At 46.9% G+C, this 16,283-nt stretch overlaps 1 protein-coding gene across 1 annotated transcript in view; it reads right to left on the bottom strand.

Moving 5' to 3' along the window:
- Positions 1-219: 219 nt before the first annotated feature.
- Positions 220-16,283, bottom strand: part of ADPRHL1 (ADP-ribosylhydrolase like 1) — a 554,849-nt gene continuing 538,785 nt past the window's right edge. The window contains exon 8 of the mRNA XM_085622701.1: positions 220-5,599. Coding sequence (XP_085478827.1) covers positions 1,729-5,599 — 3,871 coding nt within the window. The 3' untranslated portion in view covers positions 220-1,728. The remainder of the gene's footprint in view (positions 5,600-16,283) is intronic.

Here is a 16,283-nt window from a genome sequence, read left to right on the forward strand (position 1 = left end):
TCATTTCGGGTAGAGAAAACAAGGTTATGTACTGTGTAAATCCAAGTGGTGTTACCAAAGTTGTTGGGAAAGTTGTGCTTCTGCTTACTAGAAACAAAGGAATCAACACAAAAAAATCCGCTCTATCACCCACCAGTCAGATGCTGAGAAGCCTCCCCCTAATAGCTTACACAGGATTGTGCTGTCTCTGGTCACGGTCTTGCTGCAAAAATTGGGATGTATTTAATATTTATTAATCTATAGCAAATTCATCCAATGTGTTGAAAACTCTCCAGTGAATCGTAGGGTCTTTATTCGTTACGTAATGTTAATGCTCACATTTGCAAATTTGTAAAATCTTGAGTTATCTATGCAAGTAACTTCTCAAAATAAGTGTATGGGTGGAGAGCAGCTGTTGGTGTATATTTGCCAACTTGCACAATGCTGTTTTAGGACCTGGTTATGGTGCAACAAACCAATTCTCATAATGCACTTCAATTTCATTCACATACTAGGCTTATTTCACAGTTATGACCTGCGATACGACTTACCTTGCCAATATGTGACAGAATTTTATCTTGTACTCTGTAGCGTAAAAAACATTGTACTGGCTGTGCAATTATGTATTTTTATCAATGCTGGCTCTCCTGTTGGTATTATGATGAAGCTCTAAAATATCAATCCTGAACAAATAAATACCTAAATATTGATTGCAGTGACTGGTTTATGTGCAATTACTTCGGAGAATTTGTTCATAGTAACAGGTCGGTGGGGAGTCGCAGTATCGATGTTTTAATGTCTCTCTTCGACAATATTGACTCTCCAATGTCATCTTACACTATATCATACAGGTACATTCATACAAAGTTAGAAGAGTAAATCTACCCTTCTCTATCTATCCCATGACGATCTTTGCGCAACAGATGTGTCCAGATGAGGGTCCCATCCTTACTGTGCCTTAAGGATCAAGCTATACTTCACTAACAGGGTGAAACTGGTCTGGGGTTGCTTGTGTTCCCATCTGGAAGGGTCTTGGCATGAAAGTTAGGCTGTCCTGTTGGAGTAGGGCCAAGACTGATTTGGCTATGGCTGGTGTCTGTCTAGAGTGGCACAGTAAGAAAAAAACAATCAATTGCAGTATGCCGCCGAGTAATTAGAAGTGGTTGGATTAATTGAAGCATTCCATTGATCAGCTTTTTGGTTTCTTTTGTGGGGTTATATGCCAGAATAATGTATGCAGAAATATCATGACATGAAATGTTGTTTGCAAAAATACCGGTCTATTTAGTGTAGAATTTCTACTCCAATAAGGCAGTATATTTAGTACACAATATTTATGTTGGTACCACACCCACTGGGCATACACCTAATATGTGTAGATTTTCTTGTTCAAGAGGGTGATATTTGGAAAACAATATTTATGTTACTACCACACCTGTTGTGGATATTGTTGAATGTGCCCACAGGAAGCATTACAGACAGGTGCATAACGTCTTAACGTACATGGAGACTGGAGAGGTTGGCAAATGGGGAAATATTTACAGATTTACACAGACCTCAAAGGTAGAGAAATGAACAAAATTACAATTGCTTAGCTGCCTCATCTTCCTGCTGTCCAAAAATATTAATTTACACAACACTTGTCATTTGAAAATTGCTCGGGGACTGCACAACTACCTAAAATTTTCCATTTGTCCCAAACTAATGATGTCTCCATGCTTCTTGAATGGTTATTATGAGTACTTTTGTTTAGGTGTAGCGCTTGAAGGTGTCACTTGCCCTTACAACAAGTGGTTTGAAAGTTATTTTTTTGTTATTGTTATTTTCACTGTAACTCTCTGCCTTGTATTTTGCAGTTTGTGACACACCTGTTGCGTCCTTGCAAGCTGCCTTGTATTTCTTTGGTTTACCAGACTGATCTTGTTGAGTCGGCTCAACCTCGTGAGTCTCTCTGTGTTTGCCTGCATCATCTGAAGGTGGTATCTGATACTTTTGGCTGGTGGCTCTTTTTGGCATATCCATACTGCTCTCGACCTGTTTGCCTTGTTGCTGCGAAGCTGTGTCTGGTTGGCCTTTTTGCATTCCTTGTATTGCTGGAGTTTGAGACTTGGGTGACTTCTTCTCTGCTTTTGCCAGGCTATCTTTTGGCTTTGTTGCAACTTTAGATTCACTTGTTCGTGATTTAGTGGGGATTTTCTTATGTTTATTGGTGTTGTGTGTTGCTCCAATTCCAGGTAGTGAAGGAAGGCCTTTCTTCAGTCTTGTCTCATTGTCTTTTGTAGATGCCACTGAGAGTGTTTCGTGAACCTTTGGGAGATGAGGCACCGTTCTGGAGGTTTCTATAGCAGGTTCCACATTGTAAAATGCCCTTGCATGTTGGTGAGATAATGATGGGATATTTACTGAGACTTTTTCCACTAGGAGCATTTTTTGGGTTCCATGGCTGAGGGTCCTTTGCACTGTGGAAGATGAACCTCCACCCTCTATGGTGTTTTTTAGGCCCGTTTTGCCAGCCTCATTAATAAGTTCCTTGTGTGAGGACACTGAAGAAACTGTTGGAGTGACAAATAAAGGCGGGCTTGTCAAGGACGTCGGTTGGCAAACAACGCTAGAATGCGACACTGCCCAGAATGTGGGTGGAGCCCCGGATTCTGCCACCTTGTGTTCATCCATACAATTTTCACTCTGTTTTGTTGTATCCGCTTTGCAGTCGGCAGGAGCCCTGCTGTCACTCGAGACAGGGAGTCTCTTTAAAGCAGCAGCCAAGATAAGTCCCTCGTTTGCGAAGTCTATTTTAGTGTCAGTCATGTCTTCGAAAATATCTCCGACCTTGAGCTCGTCACATACCAGCGCGCCCGCCTCTTCTCTATTTTTCCCGCCCAGCATTATGACACCTGGTATTTCAGGCTCAGGCTCCATATTACGTTTATTATCATCGCTAATCGACCCGCTTTGTCCTCGAGGACCGCTCTTTTGCCCTTTATTCACCTTTTTTAATACAGAAGTCTCAGGTAGTTTCTGTGTGCCTTCCATATTAACGGTGTGCTGCGTCTCCCTTTTAGCGGCCATATTGGCACGTTTCCCTTCAGCGCTGCTCCGCTCTTCTATTTCTGTACCAGGTTCTATATCACTACGGCAGTAGGAATTATTTATCTCCGCTTTTTGCGTAACAGGAACCTCAAGTGCCCTTGTGATTTGTTTTCTATCCTCCATATCGCCTTTCTGTGCTTTTGGCAGTTCACTGCTAGGTTCTGTTTTTTTGGCGGAGCAGCGCCCTGCTTCCGTTATTTGTGCCCACTCGTTATTATTCACTGCCGTCTTTATTTCCGCCTTTTCCACAACCTGACCCTCAAGTACACGTTTCAGTGGTTTTCCATGTTCCATGTCTGTCGTCTTTGGTTTTGGCAGTTCATTGCCAGGCTCTGTGTTTTTGGTGGCGCTGCGCCCCGCTTCCATTATTTGTGTCCCCTTATTCTTCTCTCCTGCATTTGTTAGAGTCTTTTCCATAAATTGACCCGCAGGTGCCCTTTCTGGTGTTTTTCTGTGCTCCAGGTCTGTTCTCATTGCTTTATGGCTTTCATCGCCAGGCTCTATGTTTTGGGGGGTGTAGTTCCCTTCTCCCGTTATTTGTAGCCCCTCGTTATTATTCACTCCTGTCTTTATTTCCGCCTTTTCCACAACCTGACCCTCAAGTACACGTTTCAGTGGTTTTCCATGTTCCATGCCTGTCGTCTTTGGTTTTGGCAGTTCATTGCCAGGCTCTGTGTTTTTGGTGGCACTGCGCCCCGCTTCCGTTATTTGTGTCCCCTCGTTCTTCTCTCCTGCATTTGTTAGAGTCTTTTCCATAAATTGACCCTCAGGTGCCCTTTCTGGTGTTTTTCTGTGCTCCAGGTCTGTTCTCATTGCTTTATGGCTTTCATCGCCAGGCTCTATGTTTTGGGGGGTATAGTTCCCTTCTCCCGTTAATTGTATCCCCTCGTTTTTTTCTCCTCTATTTGTTTGTGCCTTTTCCTTAACTTCACCCTTGAGTGTCCTTTTCAGTGATGTACTATGCTCCATGTCGGCTATCATTGGTTTAGGCCTTTCGTTGCCAGGGTCTGTGTTGTTGGTAGAACAAGGCCTTACGTTTTTTACTTCTTTAATATCAACTATATTGTTTGTCAGGATCTCACTGGGAGTTTGAATTGAATATGTTCCCCTGAGCTCAGTTGACCCTAGGTCTGATGCCCAGTGATCATCTGGGAGCCCATTGAGCGCTTCATGGCACCGATCTGTCTCCACCTTCTCTGTCATGTCTTCCAGTGGCTTCTGAATTTCAGCAGTGCTGGACAGGGTGGGTTGCACACTTTGTGCCACATGCCCATTCAGGATTGTGTTTGATGGTCTCTCTCTCTTCCCATGCTTCATCGTGTTTCCTGGCGTTCCATTGGTATGGTTTATGTCACTGGTTCTTTGAGGTTCACTCATTTCTGCAGTCTCAAAACTGTCATTATTCGTCGTAGGAGGTTGATTCAACTCTCCTATCTCATCTGGGGAATGGCTGCCATTCTTGACTTGACCTAAGCATGCACCATTACTCTTTTCTAGAACTTCTGTTTTATTGGTATCTGTTCCTCCACTATGTGTAATAACCAAGCTGTTGTTGGCAGGTGTATTTCCAGCTTGTTTGATGGTACCAGAAGAGCAGGAAACAATTCGCGAGCTCACACTTTCAGTGCTACACATCAGCAAGGTGGGAGGGCTGCTTATGATAGACACAGCATGAAATGAGGGTGGGGGGACTTCTGTGCACACCATATGTTGGATGGCAGGTCGATTTATGTTGGTGACAGCATCTGTGGTGATCTGTAATCCTCCAATTTCTGCTTTGCATATTTGCCTTGCTTTTGGCTCTTTTTTCTTGCTCTTACCACCAGCGGGTGCCAGAGGTTTGTTAAGCTCTGTCACTGAGCACAGGGAACTGGTTTGCTCAAACTTTTCTTTTAGTTTTGACAGCACCGAATTCCTGCTGATTATTCTGGGCAGATTTCTCTTCGAAGACATCTCTTTCCTGACACCGGTATTCTCGTTTTCTTTCTCTTCTGCTGCGATAAACTTACGTAGAATATTTTTTACTGCATTTTTTCCAGCAGGATGGGTCCACCTTATGTGGTCAGATGGCATTTTGTTTTCATCCACTGTGTCCTTCTCTTTCTTTTCTCTTGCTTTGTCAATTTTGTAAATATTGATGCCTATGCCTCCCCTGCTGACAGATTGCTTTTCTTTAAAAATGAGTTTCCCAACTTCTCTCGTCCTCTTTATTGGCGGCTCGCGGTTTGGGTTCATAAATCTGGACTGCAAAAGCTGGAACCTAGTTGGACGTTTGGCATTGCTGTTGATGCTGCTGTTGTTGTTTGGACCCAGATGTTTTGTGGTGCCAATAGCCTTCCTGCTTGAGATGTCAGAGGTGGTGGGTGTCTTGCTGTTCTGCTGCGTCACCCACCCAGCGAGCTCCGTGATGTAGCAGAGAAGACTGCTGAGAACAGCAAGGTCTCCAGCGTTCCCTGGTCTGCTGATTTTTTTCTTGAGCAACAAAGGGTCTACCAGCCTCTTATCTTCATGAAACTTTGAACGTTTGGCGCTGCATAAAAGAAAACGAAGGCTCTTTTGAGGTTACTGATAATATAATATTAAAAGTTATTTATCACATGCATGCTACATGCGGCATTGTTGCAGCGATTCCAAGACACTGGTGACATCAGTTGCCTGTCACTTGCATGCAACATTTCAGAACTATTCAGAAAAGAGCGCTACCATCTGAGAAGATGATTGGTTTATCTGCATGCCTTTACTGGGTAACAACTTAATTTAATGGAATATTTACATCAGGGTTTGCACAAAAAGGAATAATCATATTTTTCATAAGTGATTACAGAGAGATATGATTATGCGCCAATAATGCTTAAAAACCTGTGATTAAATGTTGAGATCTGTTTTCTTCTCTGTGTTTTTAATGGTAAATTCGCTGCAAACAACCCCCCTGTTTAAATTACTATACCCTGGAGGTTTTGACACCTGACTGGACAGTTTACTGGCTTCTCATTGGGCCATACTTTGAGCAAATGGGAAACCATAGATGGGACTGAGGCAGATTGTCCATTTCGTAGATGACTACTGCCATGTTCAAAAGATTCTCCTCTCTTCGAGGAGGATGGAGGCCCACGGTCTCCAAGGCTTAAACCATATTTCAAGAGATGAGCCATTACTTTTATATCCGGTCCTTAGCTGAAAACTTTCATGTTAAGGTCACACATTCTAAAAGCTAAGCAAGTGGTTTTGGGAGAAAAGAGTAGCAAGCTGGGTACAATCCCCCCAAGGATTTCAAGAAGGACTAGAATTATAGCAAAGAGTACTTGTTAAAACTCTCTGTTGCCATACTTAGTATTGTGGTTGGGTGTTAATCAAACAATATTTGTATAGTGCAAAACTATCACCCCTGGGGGTATCTGGTCGATGAAGTGACCAGTCTACATTGAAGAGCCAGGTCGTAAGTTGCTTTCTGTAGTCCACCATGGAGGGTGCCGTTCGGAGGTGGAGAGTGAGGTCGTTCCGGGTCTTGGCAGCGATATAGGAGAAGGAGGGGTCCTGCTGCAGCTACAATGGATGCGGGGGGTGTATGCAAGGGCTAGTGAGGCAAAGCGCAGCCTTCTTGCGGGAAGGTGGAAGTTCATACGATTGTTGATGAAGGATGGTCCTTGGTTGTGTAAGGCCTTGTATGCATGCATGAGGATCTTGAACTGGCATCTCTTCTGGATGGGTAGCCAGTGGAGGTCTCTGAGGTGAGGGGTGATTTGAGTCCATTTGGGGAGCTTTAAACTGGGTCTGGCTGTGGTGTTCTGTATGGTCTGAAGTCACTTGAGGAGCTTGGTTGGAATTCCAGCATAGAGAGCGTTGCCATAGTCGAGACGGCTAGTGACGAAAGCCTGTGTCACAAGTTTTTGGGGATCCACCTATAGATCCCGGGGGGCATGTGTAAGGTGTAGAAGTATGATGAGGCGTCTGCATTCACTTGTCATTTCATAGTTAGTTGGCTGTTGTGGATGATGCCAAGGTTGCGTGCATGGTCTGTCTCTGTGGGGGTAGGTCCGAGTTCCAGCTGTGGTCCCATGTGGATGTTTCTTTTCCAAAGATGAGTACTTCTGTTTTGTTGAATCTGAGTTTGAGGCAGCTGTCTCTCAACCAGTTTGCTAAGTCAGTCATGACTTTGCGGAAATTTGTTCTGGCGTTGCAGGGGTTCTCTGTGAGCGAGAGGATGAACTGGGTGTCATCAGCGTATGAGATAATGTTAAGTTCGTGGGATCTGAGAATGTCTGCGAGGGGGGTCCTGTAGATGCTGAGCAGGGTGAGGCTGAGGGATGATCCTTGGAGCATGCCGCATATGATGTCCTTGGGAGCTGAGGTGAAGGGAGGGAGTTGGATGCTCTGTGCATCCTGAGAGGAAAGAGGTTAGCAATTTGAGGGCTTGTTGCCAAATTCCAATGTTGTGAGTCAGTCGATGAGGATGTGATGGGAGATGGCGTTGAACGCCACGGAGAGGTCGAGGAAGATCAGGGCCACCGTTTTTCCTCGGTTGAGGAGAATCAGGATGTTGTCTGTGGCGGCGATCAGTGCATTCTCCGTGCTGTGGTTAGCCTGGAATCCTGATTGTGAGGCTTCGAGTAGTTGTTTTCACTCTAGGAAGTCGGGGAGCTTTTGGTTGATGGCTTTCTCGAGTACTTTGGCTGGGTATGGGAGTAGGGAGTTGGGAGATCGGGCGGTAGTTTTTGAAGTCGCTGGGGTAGGCACAGGGATTCTTTAGCAGGGGTCTGACCTTGGCGTCTCTCCATCTGTCTGGGAAGGTAGCCGTGGAGATGGAGACGTTGAGGACGTTGGTGATTTCTGTGCCAATTATATTTTCTCTGACGTTGGAGAGATGGTGGGGATAGGGGTCAGTTGGTGCCCCAGAGCAGATGGAAGGGGGTTTTGGGAGACAAGGGTACCCTGATATGTGAACCTGGGGTGGGAAGGAATATTTAAAGAACAATGGTTCAAGTGTGGCCTAAAAGGTCCAAAAGCAAGAAGGGTGACCCAGAGAGGGGCACTGTTTTTTTTTTACAAATGAAATTAATTCAGTAGGGAGCAAGAAACAGAGTCTGTAAAGGGTCAGTGATAGTGGATTTTTAAAAAGACTTTACATTGAAAACAATATAGTAGAACTCCATAAATGATTTATACATGTTATGAGGAGTTCATGTTGTGGGGTGTTCGACGGCGTTTCAAACCCGATTATTGGGGTTCATCTTCAGGACAATGGTGAGCTAGTTGGATTGCGTGGGCGCTGGCGGTAAGTCAGAGATAAATGAAGGAAGGATTGGTCCGAAGTAATTTGTATTTAAGGTAAACAACCTGAAAATAGCTGGGTAGTTCCAAGGGACAGTGCTCCAAGGTGGGAGTCAGGTGCTCCACGTAGGCAGTTTTAACTAACAGCCAGATGAATTAGTTTGGAAAAATCAATCAAGTGTTTTGGCTAAGCAGCTGGGCAGTGCATAGATCCGCCTGGGCAGTAGCAATTTCTTTGAAGAGGCGACAGGGCAATGAATGGGTGCCTGAAGCCGAGCAGCCAGAGACGTCCTGCTGCTGCTGGAGCTGGCTGGACCACCTCACAACATGAACTCCTCATAACATGTATAAATCATTTATGGAGTTCTACTATATATTGTTGTCAATGCTATGTCTTTTTAAAATCCACTATCACTATCTCACACCACGCTTTCTTTTACTTATTATGTGAGCACCCTAAAGTTGAATTTTTTCAAATAAATGTCTGTCATTCTTTTTCCTACATGACCATTTACAGACTCTGTTTCTTGCTCCCTATTGAATTAATTTCATTTGTAAAAAAAACAGTGCCCCTCTCTGGGTCACCCTACTTGCTTTTGGACCTTTTAGGTCACACTTGAACCATTGTTCCTAAAATATTCCAGAGTAGATGGAAGACATAATGACAGTGGTGGTCTGAATGTCGAGTGGAGACCAGGTTGTTATGGCAGGGCAAGTGTTTGCTGGATAGATGAGGTTGTCGTGGCTAAGCATAGTGGGTTGGGAGTCGAAGTTGTTGTAGATGGTGGCAACCTTGCTCTGGAAGTAGTCTGAGAGAGTGTTGCAGAAGTTGTTGGAAAGGGTGGACATTGTTTTAGGGGGCTGCCAGGTTGGAGAATTCTTTGATGATTTTGAAGAGTTCCTTGGTGAAGTTTGACGCGGCATGGATGCGGTCAGTGATGGCTGTTTTTTTGGCCTCCTTGATGCACCAGTGGTAGTCGCTGAGGGCTGTTTTGTATGTGGCTCTGCCGGAGGGGTCATTGGTGATGCGCCAACACTTCCCAAGTCAGAAGCAGTTTTGCTTGGTGGTTTTGAGCTCTGGGGTCTACCAGCCGGCTTGTCTTGAGGTTCTGTTGGTTTTTGCTGGTTTCAATGTGGCAACTCTGTAGGCACATTTGTTGATCCAGGTGGAGAAGTTGTGGATGGCCTGGTCGAGATTGGCTGCTGTGTTAAGTGGTGTGGAGCTGAGAGTCTACATCCATTGGCTCTTGGTTACCTTGCTCCAGCAACAGTGGGTGGTGCTGTGGTGCTTGGGAATGGTGTGTTGGGAGTCAGAGATGGTAAAGTAGACTATTGCGGGGTCGGTCCATATGAGCTCCATCGTGTGAGTGAATTTGATTCTGCCCGGCTTTGTGCGTGGTTTCGGTGACTAGTTGGGTGAGGCCAATGTTGTTGAGGTTCTCCAGGAGAGAGGTGGAGTTGGTGTCCTTGATGTGAAAATTGAGATCGACTAGCAGGACGTAGTGGCGGTAGTCAATGGCGAGGGGGACGATGATATTGGGGATGGTGTCGCAGAAGGCTCGGCGGGGTCCTGGTGCCTGTATGCAAGGTTGCTTCTTGTTGTTTTGGCGTCAAATTGTAGTCAGAAGCTGAGGTGCTCCATGAGAGGCATTGGGTCGTCATTTGAGGCAGTGCATTGGATGCATTCCTTTAATATTATGGCGATTCCCCCACTGTGTTTGTTGGGGCGGTCTTGGTGTACCATCTTGTAGCATTCAGGAGTGGTGATGGCGATCACGATGTCTGGGTTCGAGGTGGGGTGAGCCACGTCTCAGTGATGAAGGCCACGTCTGATGTGAGGGTGGTGATGGTGTCCCAGATTTCCATGGCATGTTTGCTGAGGGATCGGGCATTGAGCAGGATGCATTAGAGTGGTTCTGGGTTGGTAATGGTCTTTTGGGCCGTAGCGGTGCAGAGTCCAGAGTGTGAAAGCGGTCCTATGTGGCAGGTGAATCAGCACTGGTGGCAGGCGAAGAGTCCTTTGTTAGATCGCAGAGAGGACGTGAATTAGCGGGTGTTGTGGCGTCTGCAGTTGAGGGCCAGGAGTTCCTTGTTGGAGTAGCAGCGGACGGTGGGAGGACCAGGGGCCCTGTCTCTGGGCGTGTTCCAGGTGCGAATGGGCGCAGACGGGCTTACCTTTGGCACGCTGGCGGCGTGGCTGCTCAGGAGCCTCCATAAATAGTCCTGGGAGGTGGGAGGGGCCGGCAGGGAGGCGGGAGGGTCGGAGCTGGAAGGGGAAACTAGCGGGAGAAGTCAGCAGCAGGAGGAAACACTCGGGGAGAATAAATAGACTAAACCAGTACCAAGCACACCAAAAGAAAAGTAAATTGACACAAAAATAGACCAAAACAAAACGAAACAGTGCAAAATAAAAACATATCATGTACAATTACCGTGAAGTTAGAAAAGGAAGGGAAAAATGCAGCAGTGATGGCAGTGCAGGAGCCCTAAAGCAGCCGTGAACCTGGGGGCTCAAAGACTGAGGAGTGGACAGCAGACAGAGCCAAGCAGCCGATCTGCGTCAGCGATGGGAGTGGCAAGGCAAGACCACAGAGGTAAAGGGCTGCTAACAGGGGCTGTGCAGTGAACTCCATAAATAGTCCTGAGAGGTGGGAGGGGCCGGCGGTAGGGCAAGACGGCGGGAATTGGCAGGAGAAGTCAGCGGCAGAAGGAAACGCTTGGGGAGAGTAAACAGACTAAGGCAGTACCAAGCACACCAAAAGAAAAGTAAATTGACAACAATGCGAGACCTGGTCTGGTCCTATAGAGAAGCAAGAAGGAACGTGCTTATACTTCGAAAGCTTGAGGTGATCATGTGAAAATGATATTGTGTAGAGGAGTAGTGTTGCAAAGAGTAGGACTAACCTGACCATACAATAGAGTTAATTGTATTAATCAGAATTACTTTTTGTGAATGTAGAGTGGGAGATTGTTAATGATCTGAGATTTGATAGACAAAACACCACTGAAGTATGTGTGTGGGTGGTTGGTGCAGGTCTCTCACCTGAAATGTGCATGAAGCTCCCAAAGGTGCCGTTCTTTCTAGGGCTCATGGACTGAGAAAGGATTAGGGTTTTTTTTTAGTTAAGATGCAGAAGTGGCAGGTGACCTTTTCAAAGTTGTGGGGCAAGCGAGGTGCCCCGTGCCCCACCACCTCCAAAAACACATTTTCCAATACTAAAAAACCCTCCCTAAAAAGCCCAAATAAAAACACCCCCTCCCTCCAAAATAAAACAAACTACATGCATTATTCATTACATTCAGTAAATAAATCTAAAGTGTACTTACCCACGGGCTCTGGTCCTCCTCGCTGTCCTTCGAAGCCTGTGGAACGAAGAACACCCCTAACCAATCCTTGAGCTGCTTTCGTGCTGCGTTAGAGCAGTGCCAGGATTGGATGGAGCAGGTTGGCCAACACTCCTTCAGGCTCTAGAGGCCTGTGCTTGGTCTCCACCCAGCTGTCTAAGACAGCTGGGTGGTGAGCTTCAAAGTGCGCATGTCACTTTGGCTAGCGCAAGACCGCAGGCCACAATGACATGCGCACTTTGAAGTGTGTGGCCACTACTACGCAGTCCTCCTGCTGCAAATCGGCAGCAAGGACACGCCCTCCTAGCTCAGGGGCAGTCTGGCGGCTGCGGCACTCCTTGGTTAAAAATAAATTAATTTCCTTGGCATTTTATTTCTAACACTTTGCGCGGTACGTAGCAGGCGGGGGTGACACACCTTCGCCCTCATAAAGAAACCGCAGCTGTTAGGATGATGAGAATTAATATATCTCCAGGGGAAATTAGGAGTTGGGATCCCTACCCTGTGGGATTCGCAGGTGGGTCTTGCCTGACGGCTAAAGATTCCCATTGAGAGAAAGGACAGGGCAGGTCAGTTGGGTAAATACTCACTTATATCTGATAGGTCTTCTCCTGGGGACACTTTCCTCTTTTCTCAGATTTTAAAAGACATTCACTCCTTGATGTCCCATTGTCTTCTTAAAATGAATCCACTCATATCTGCTATAGACATACTGTCATGAGCTAGTCTCCTTAGATACCCTTAATAAGTCTCCTTTGTTTGGCGGTATGGCCTAATATCTCCAGATGCAGTGTCAGATTGTAATTGGGAGTCTTGTGGTGCTTCAGAAAATAATGTGGAGCAGAAAGAAAAACCTTCAAGCTGTCTAGGCCATGCAGTGAGACAAGGAGCAGGAGAATAAGGCAGCAGAAACTGGAGAAAGTGCAAATTACACTGATTCCAGTAAGTGTGCAGTAATAAAGAAATAATGGCTATACAACTGGACTTAAAATAGACTTCCCCTTTAAAGAGCTAAACATGATGTGACATAGTTCAGAAAGTGGTTTGGCCAGCTTAGTTTGGGCTAAAAAATATTTACAAATCATAACGTATCAACAGGAAACCAGATAGACAAAACATAATTTACAATGCAGTATGCATTTGTTTAATCTGTGGTGCTCTAACTCAGTGATTACACTATTCTTCCTGCATGGGGCATACCATTGAGGTTGCATCCCTGATGCACCTGCACGCAAGCTAGCAGAAGTACTCTGCCGGTGGCAGTAGAAATGGGGCCTGTTAGACTCCTGGAGGGCACAACACCCGCTGACCTGGGATTACTCCTTCTTTTCCGCCCTACATAAACTGCACGTCTGCTTGGACGCCATTTTGTGCTCCCCGGACGTCCACGGGGGGATTTCCAGTAGCGAGTACCTCACGAGGACGCTCTCGGACCACAATCCAGTATTGGTGAGCATACAATGGTCCAGTGCGCGACCCAAGATCCCCACATGGCGCCTGCGTCCCGAGGCCTTAGAAGACCCAGTATTTCAGATGACAATAGGGGAGGCTATTACTAATGACTTCCAAGATAATGCAGGTCCCCCCACATCCTCATTATTAGAATGGGATGCATGTAAAACAGTTTTTATGGGTGAGTGCATCTCGGAGATGATGGGAGTCAGGAAAAGGTTGCTTCAGGACATAGAGCGGGCTGACCAGGCTCTGTGCGCTGTGTAAAGGGACAGGCCTGAGAACCTAGACAAACAGCAGGAGCTCTTGGAAGCCAGGGAGGCAGTGGCAGTGCAAGTGGAGCGGTTATGCTGCATCAAGTATAAAAAATATATAACCCGCGCACATTCGGAAAGGGGGCCCTATTGGCTTGGTTAGCCAATCCGGCCGGGAGAGGCTCAGTGATACTGGAGCTTAGAGACCAGCAGGGGATAACTAGATATGATCAGCAGGGAATCAATGACCTGTTTCTTGCCTACTACACAGACCTCTATAGTAGTCAGCTAGCTCCTACACCGAAAGAATTACATGACTTCACACAGGACATTGAATTGCCAGCTGTGGACGTGGACACGGCAGACTTATGGGGGCGGGCAGTCGAAATAGGAGAAGTGCGGAGTGCCATCAAGGGTATGGCCCGCAACAAAACTCCAGGCACAGATGGCCTCCCCATCGAATTCTACCTAGCATACATTAATATATTGGCCCCCAGGTTAGTGCAATTATATAACGAAGCTAAAAATGCTGGCCAACTCCCCGTATCTACCAGGGAGGCGGTTATCGTACTGTTGCTCAAACCGGGCAAACAAGCATGGGATAAAACTGCATACCGTCCACTGTCCATGCTTAATTTGGCATACAAAATCTTGAGTAGAATACTGGCCAACCCACTTGCTTCCCTATATGACTGCACAAATTCAAACAGATCAATCCGGGTTCATCCCTACCAGAAACACTGCGCTGAATGTGCGGCGCCTTCTGCGAATCCTGGAAGCGGACTCCTATAACTCTGACACGGTGACGGTTTTTGCCGTTAGTATAGAAAAAGCATTTGACAGCCTGGAATGGCCTTACCTATATCATGTGATGCGGAAAATGGGCTGGGCGATGCCATTGTGAACTGGACAGGTCTCCTAAATACAGACTCCACTGCCCGAATTAGGACAGGTGGACTCATCTCAGAGGTCTGCAGAGTGGGACGGGGAACGCGTCAAGGGTGTCCCCTTTCCCCCCTGCTGTTTGCTCTGGCCGTGGAGCCGCTGACAGCACGGGCCAAATTGGGGCGCGCCTATCAGGGGCTTAATGTCCATGGGCAGATTTATTACATAGCACTGTACGCAGATGACCTGCTGCTCTTTCTGGCTGATTCGGGGACGGAGCTCGGTGGGGCAAAAGATCTGCTTCAAGCACTCAGTAGGGTTGCTGGACTAAAAGTAAACTGGGCAAAATCCTGCCTGTTCCCCGCAAAAAGGGGCAGAATAGGTCCACGTGACTTAGAGGGGGTGACGTGAGAAAACAGAGGTCTGACATAACTAGGAACGCAAATATACCATGATAACGACGACTTTCTGGAGGGTAACATAGGGAAGGCCATCAGGGGGACGAAAAGTACCTTGGACTTCTGGAGCTCCTAACCACTGTCGGTTGCGGGCCGTGTGGTACTGCTTAAAATGGTAACCCTGCCGCGTTTATTATACTACTTCGGTACCTTACCGATTTGGATCCCGACGACGTGCTTTACACAACTCAAGTCCATGATCACAGGGTTCCTTTGGGGGTCTGGCAGACGCAGAGTAGCTCTATCTACTGTTATGCGACCAAGACCGGAGGGGGGCCTAGCAGTTCCCGACTTTGAGACCTACTATTTAGCAGCACAATTCCAGTGGCTAACGCAATGGGTAGCGTGTAATACTAGGGTGGATGAGGAGCAGCAAGCGGTCTTTGGGTCCCAACTGACACTGTCCCGCATAGTCCTGAGGCTCCCTGTTAGAGCTGCAACCCTTACTACGGAGCTGAGCATAGCGCGAAAATGCTGGAACCGGTACCTGCGTAGGGCTAAAATTAAACGCTCTTATGCTCCGGAAATCCTACTATCGCTGTGTAAGGCCTTGCCGCATGGCGGCAATTGGCTGAGGTTGCGGAACTGGGTGAAACAGGGGTTAGCCAGTATAGGAGACCTATATGAGGAGGGCACCATGCTCCCATTCAATGACCTGCAAGCTCGGTACGACCTACCCGGGTGGGATTTCCTGTTGTATACAGCACTCACTGCGGCTATCCGAAAGCAGTGGGGAGAAGGCCTTGATGAACCACAGACATCACTCGGTTGCCAGTATGTGGTGATGGCAGCACAATAAGTATTTTCCCAATACCTCAGCAACTTGCCCGCTTTGCAACGCAGAAGGAGCAGACTTTAGGCACATGTTTTGGGGCTGCCCGCTCCTAGATAACTACTGGGATGAATTAACAACGGTACTGACTAATGCAACGATAGGGAAATAGAACCATCCCTGAAACACTGCGTCTTACATTGGTTCCCTCATACGTCCAAAACTAAAGTCACCAGTAAGTTCCTACTTTTGGGTTTCCTCCTGGCCAAACAAAATATCACCATGCACTGGAAGGCGGGGCAGGGTCCAAGTATAGCGCGCTGGAAAGCAGAGCTCCTCAAATGGACTGAATGTGAAGGAGTGATCAGGTGGCAAGTAGTAAAACGAACAGGGAGCAAGAAGATGTTAGAAGAGGCGAGGGCCTGGGAGGCACTAGTTGTAACACTCAAATCCCCCGATAACGATGAAGACGACACCTCTATAGGGGACCCCACAACCAACACAGGGTAATCAGCGGGCAGCAGTAGAGCCTCGGGGGTCCGCAATCCCGTCTCTGGAGAATGCATTGAAACTCATCACTGGGGCGAGTCTCCTTACAACGATACCCAGATTAGTGTGGATGCCCAACAAGCCCTAGTAAATTTATTTCATATTATTGACCAAGACCTAAGTGACACACCTGGGGGGGCGGCGGGAGGGAGGATAGTTAGGAGGGAATAGTTAAAGGGTGGGGGAAGGGTCAGTTTGCGGACGGGAGGCAGCAGTTACCGCAGTTGTGGC

This window comes from Triturus cristatus, chromosome 8, assembly GCF_964204655.1.
Source record: "Triturus cristatus chromosome 8, aTriCri1.1, whole genome shotgun sequence".
NCBI lineage: Eukaryota > Metazoa > Chordata > Amphibia > Caudata > Salamandridae > Triturus > Triturus cristatus.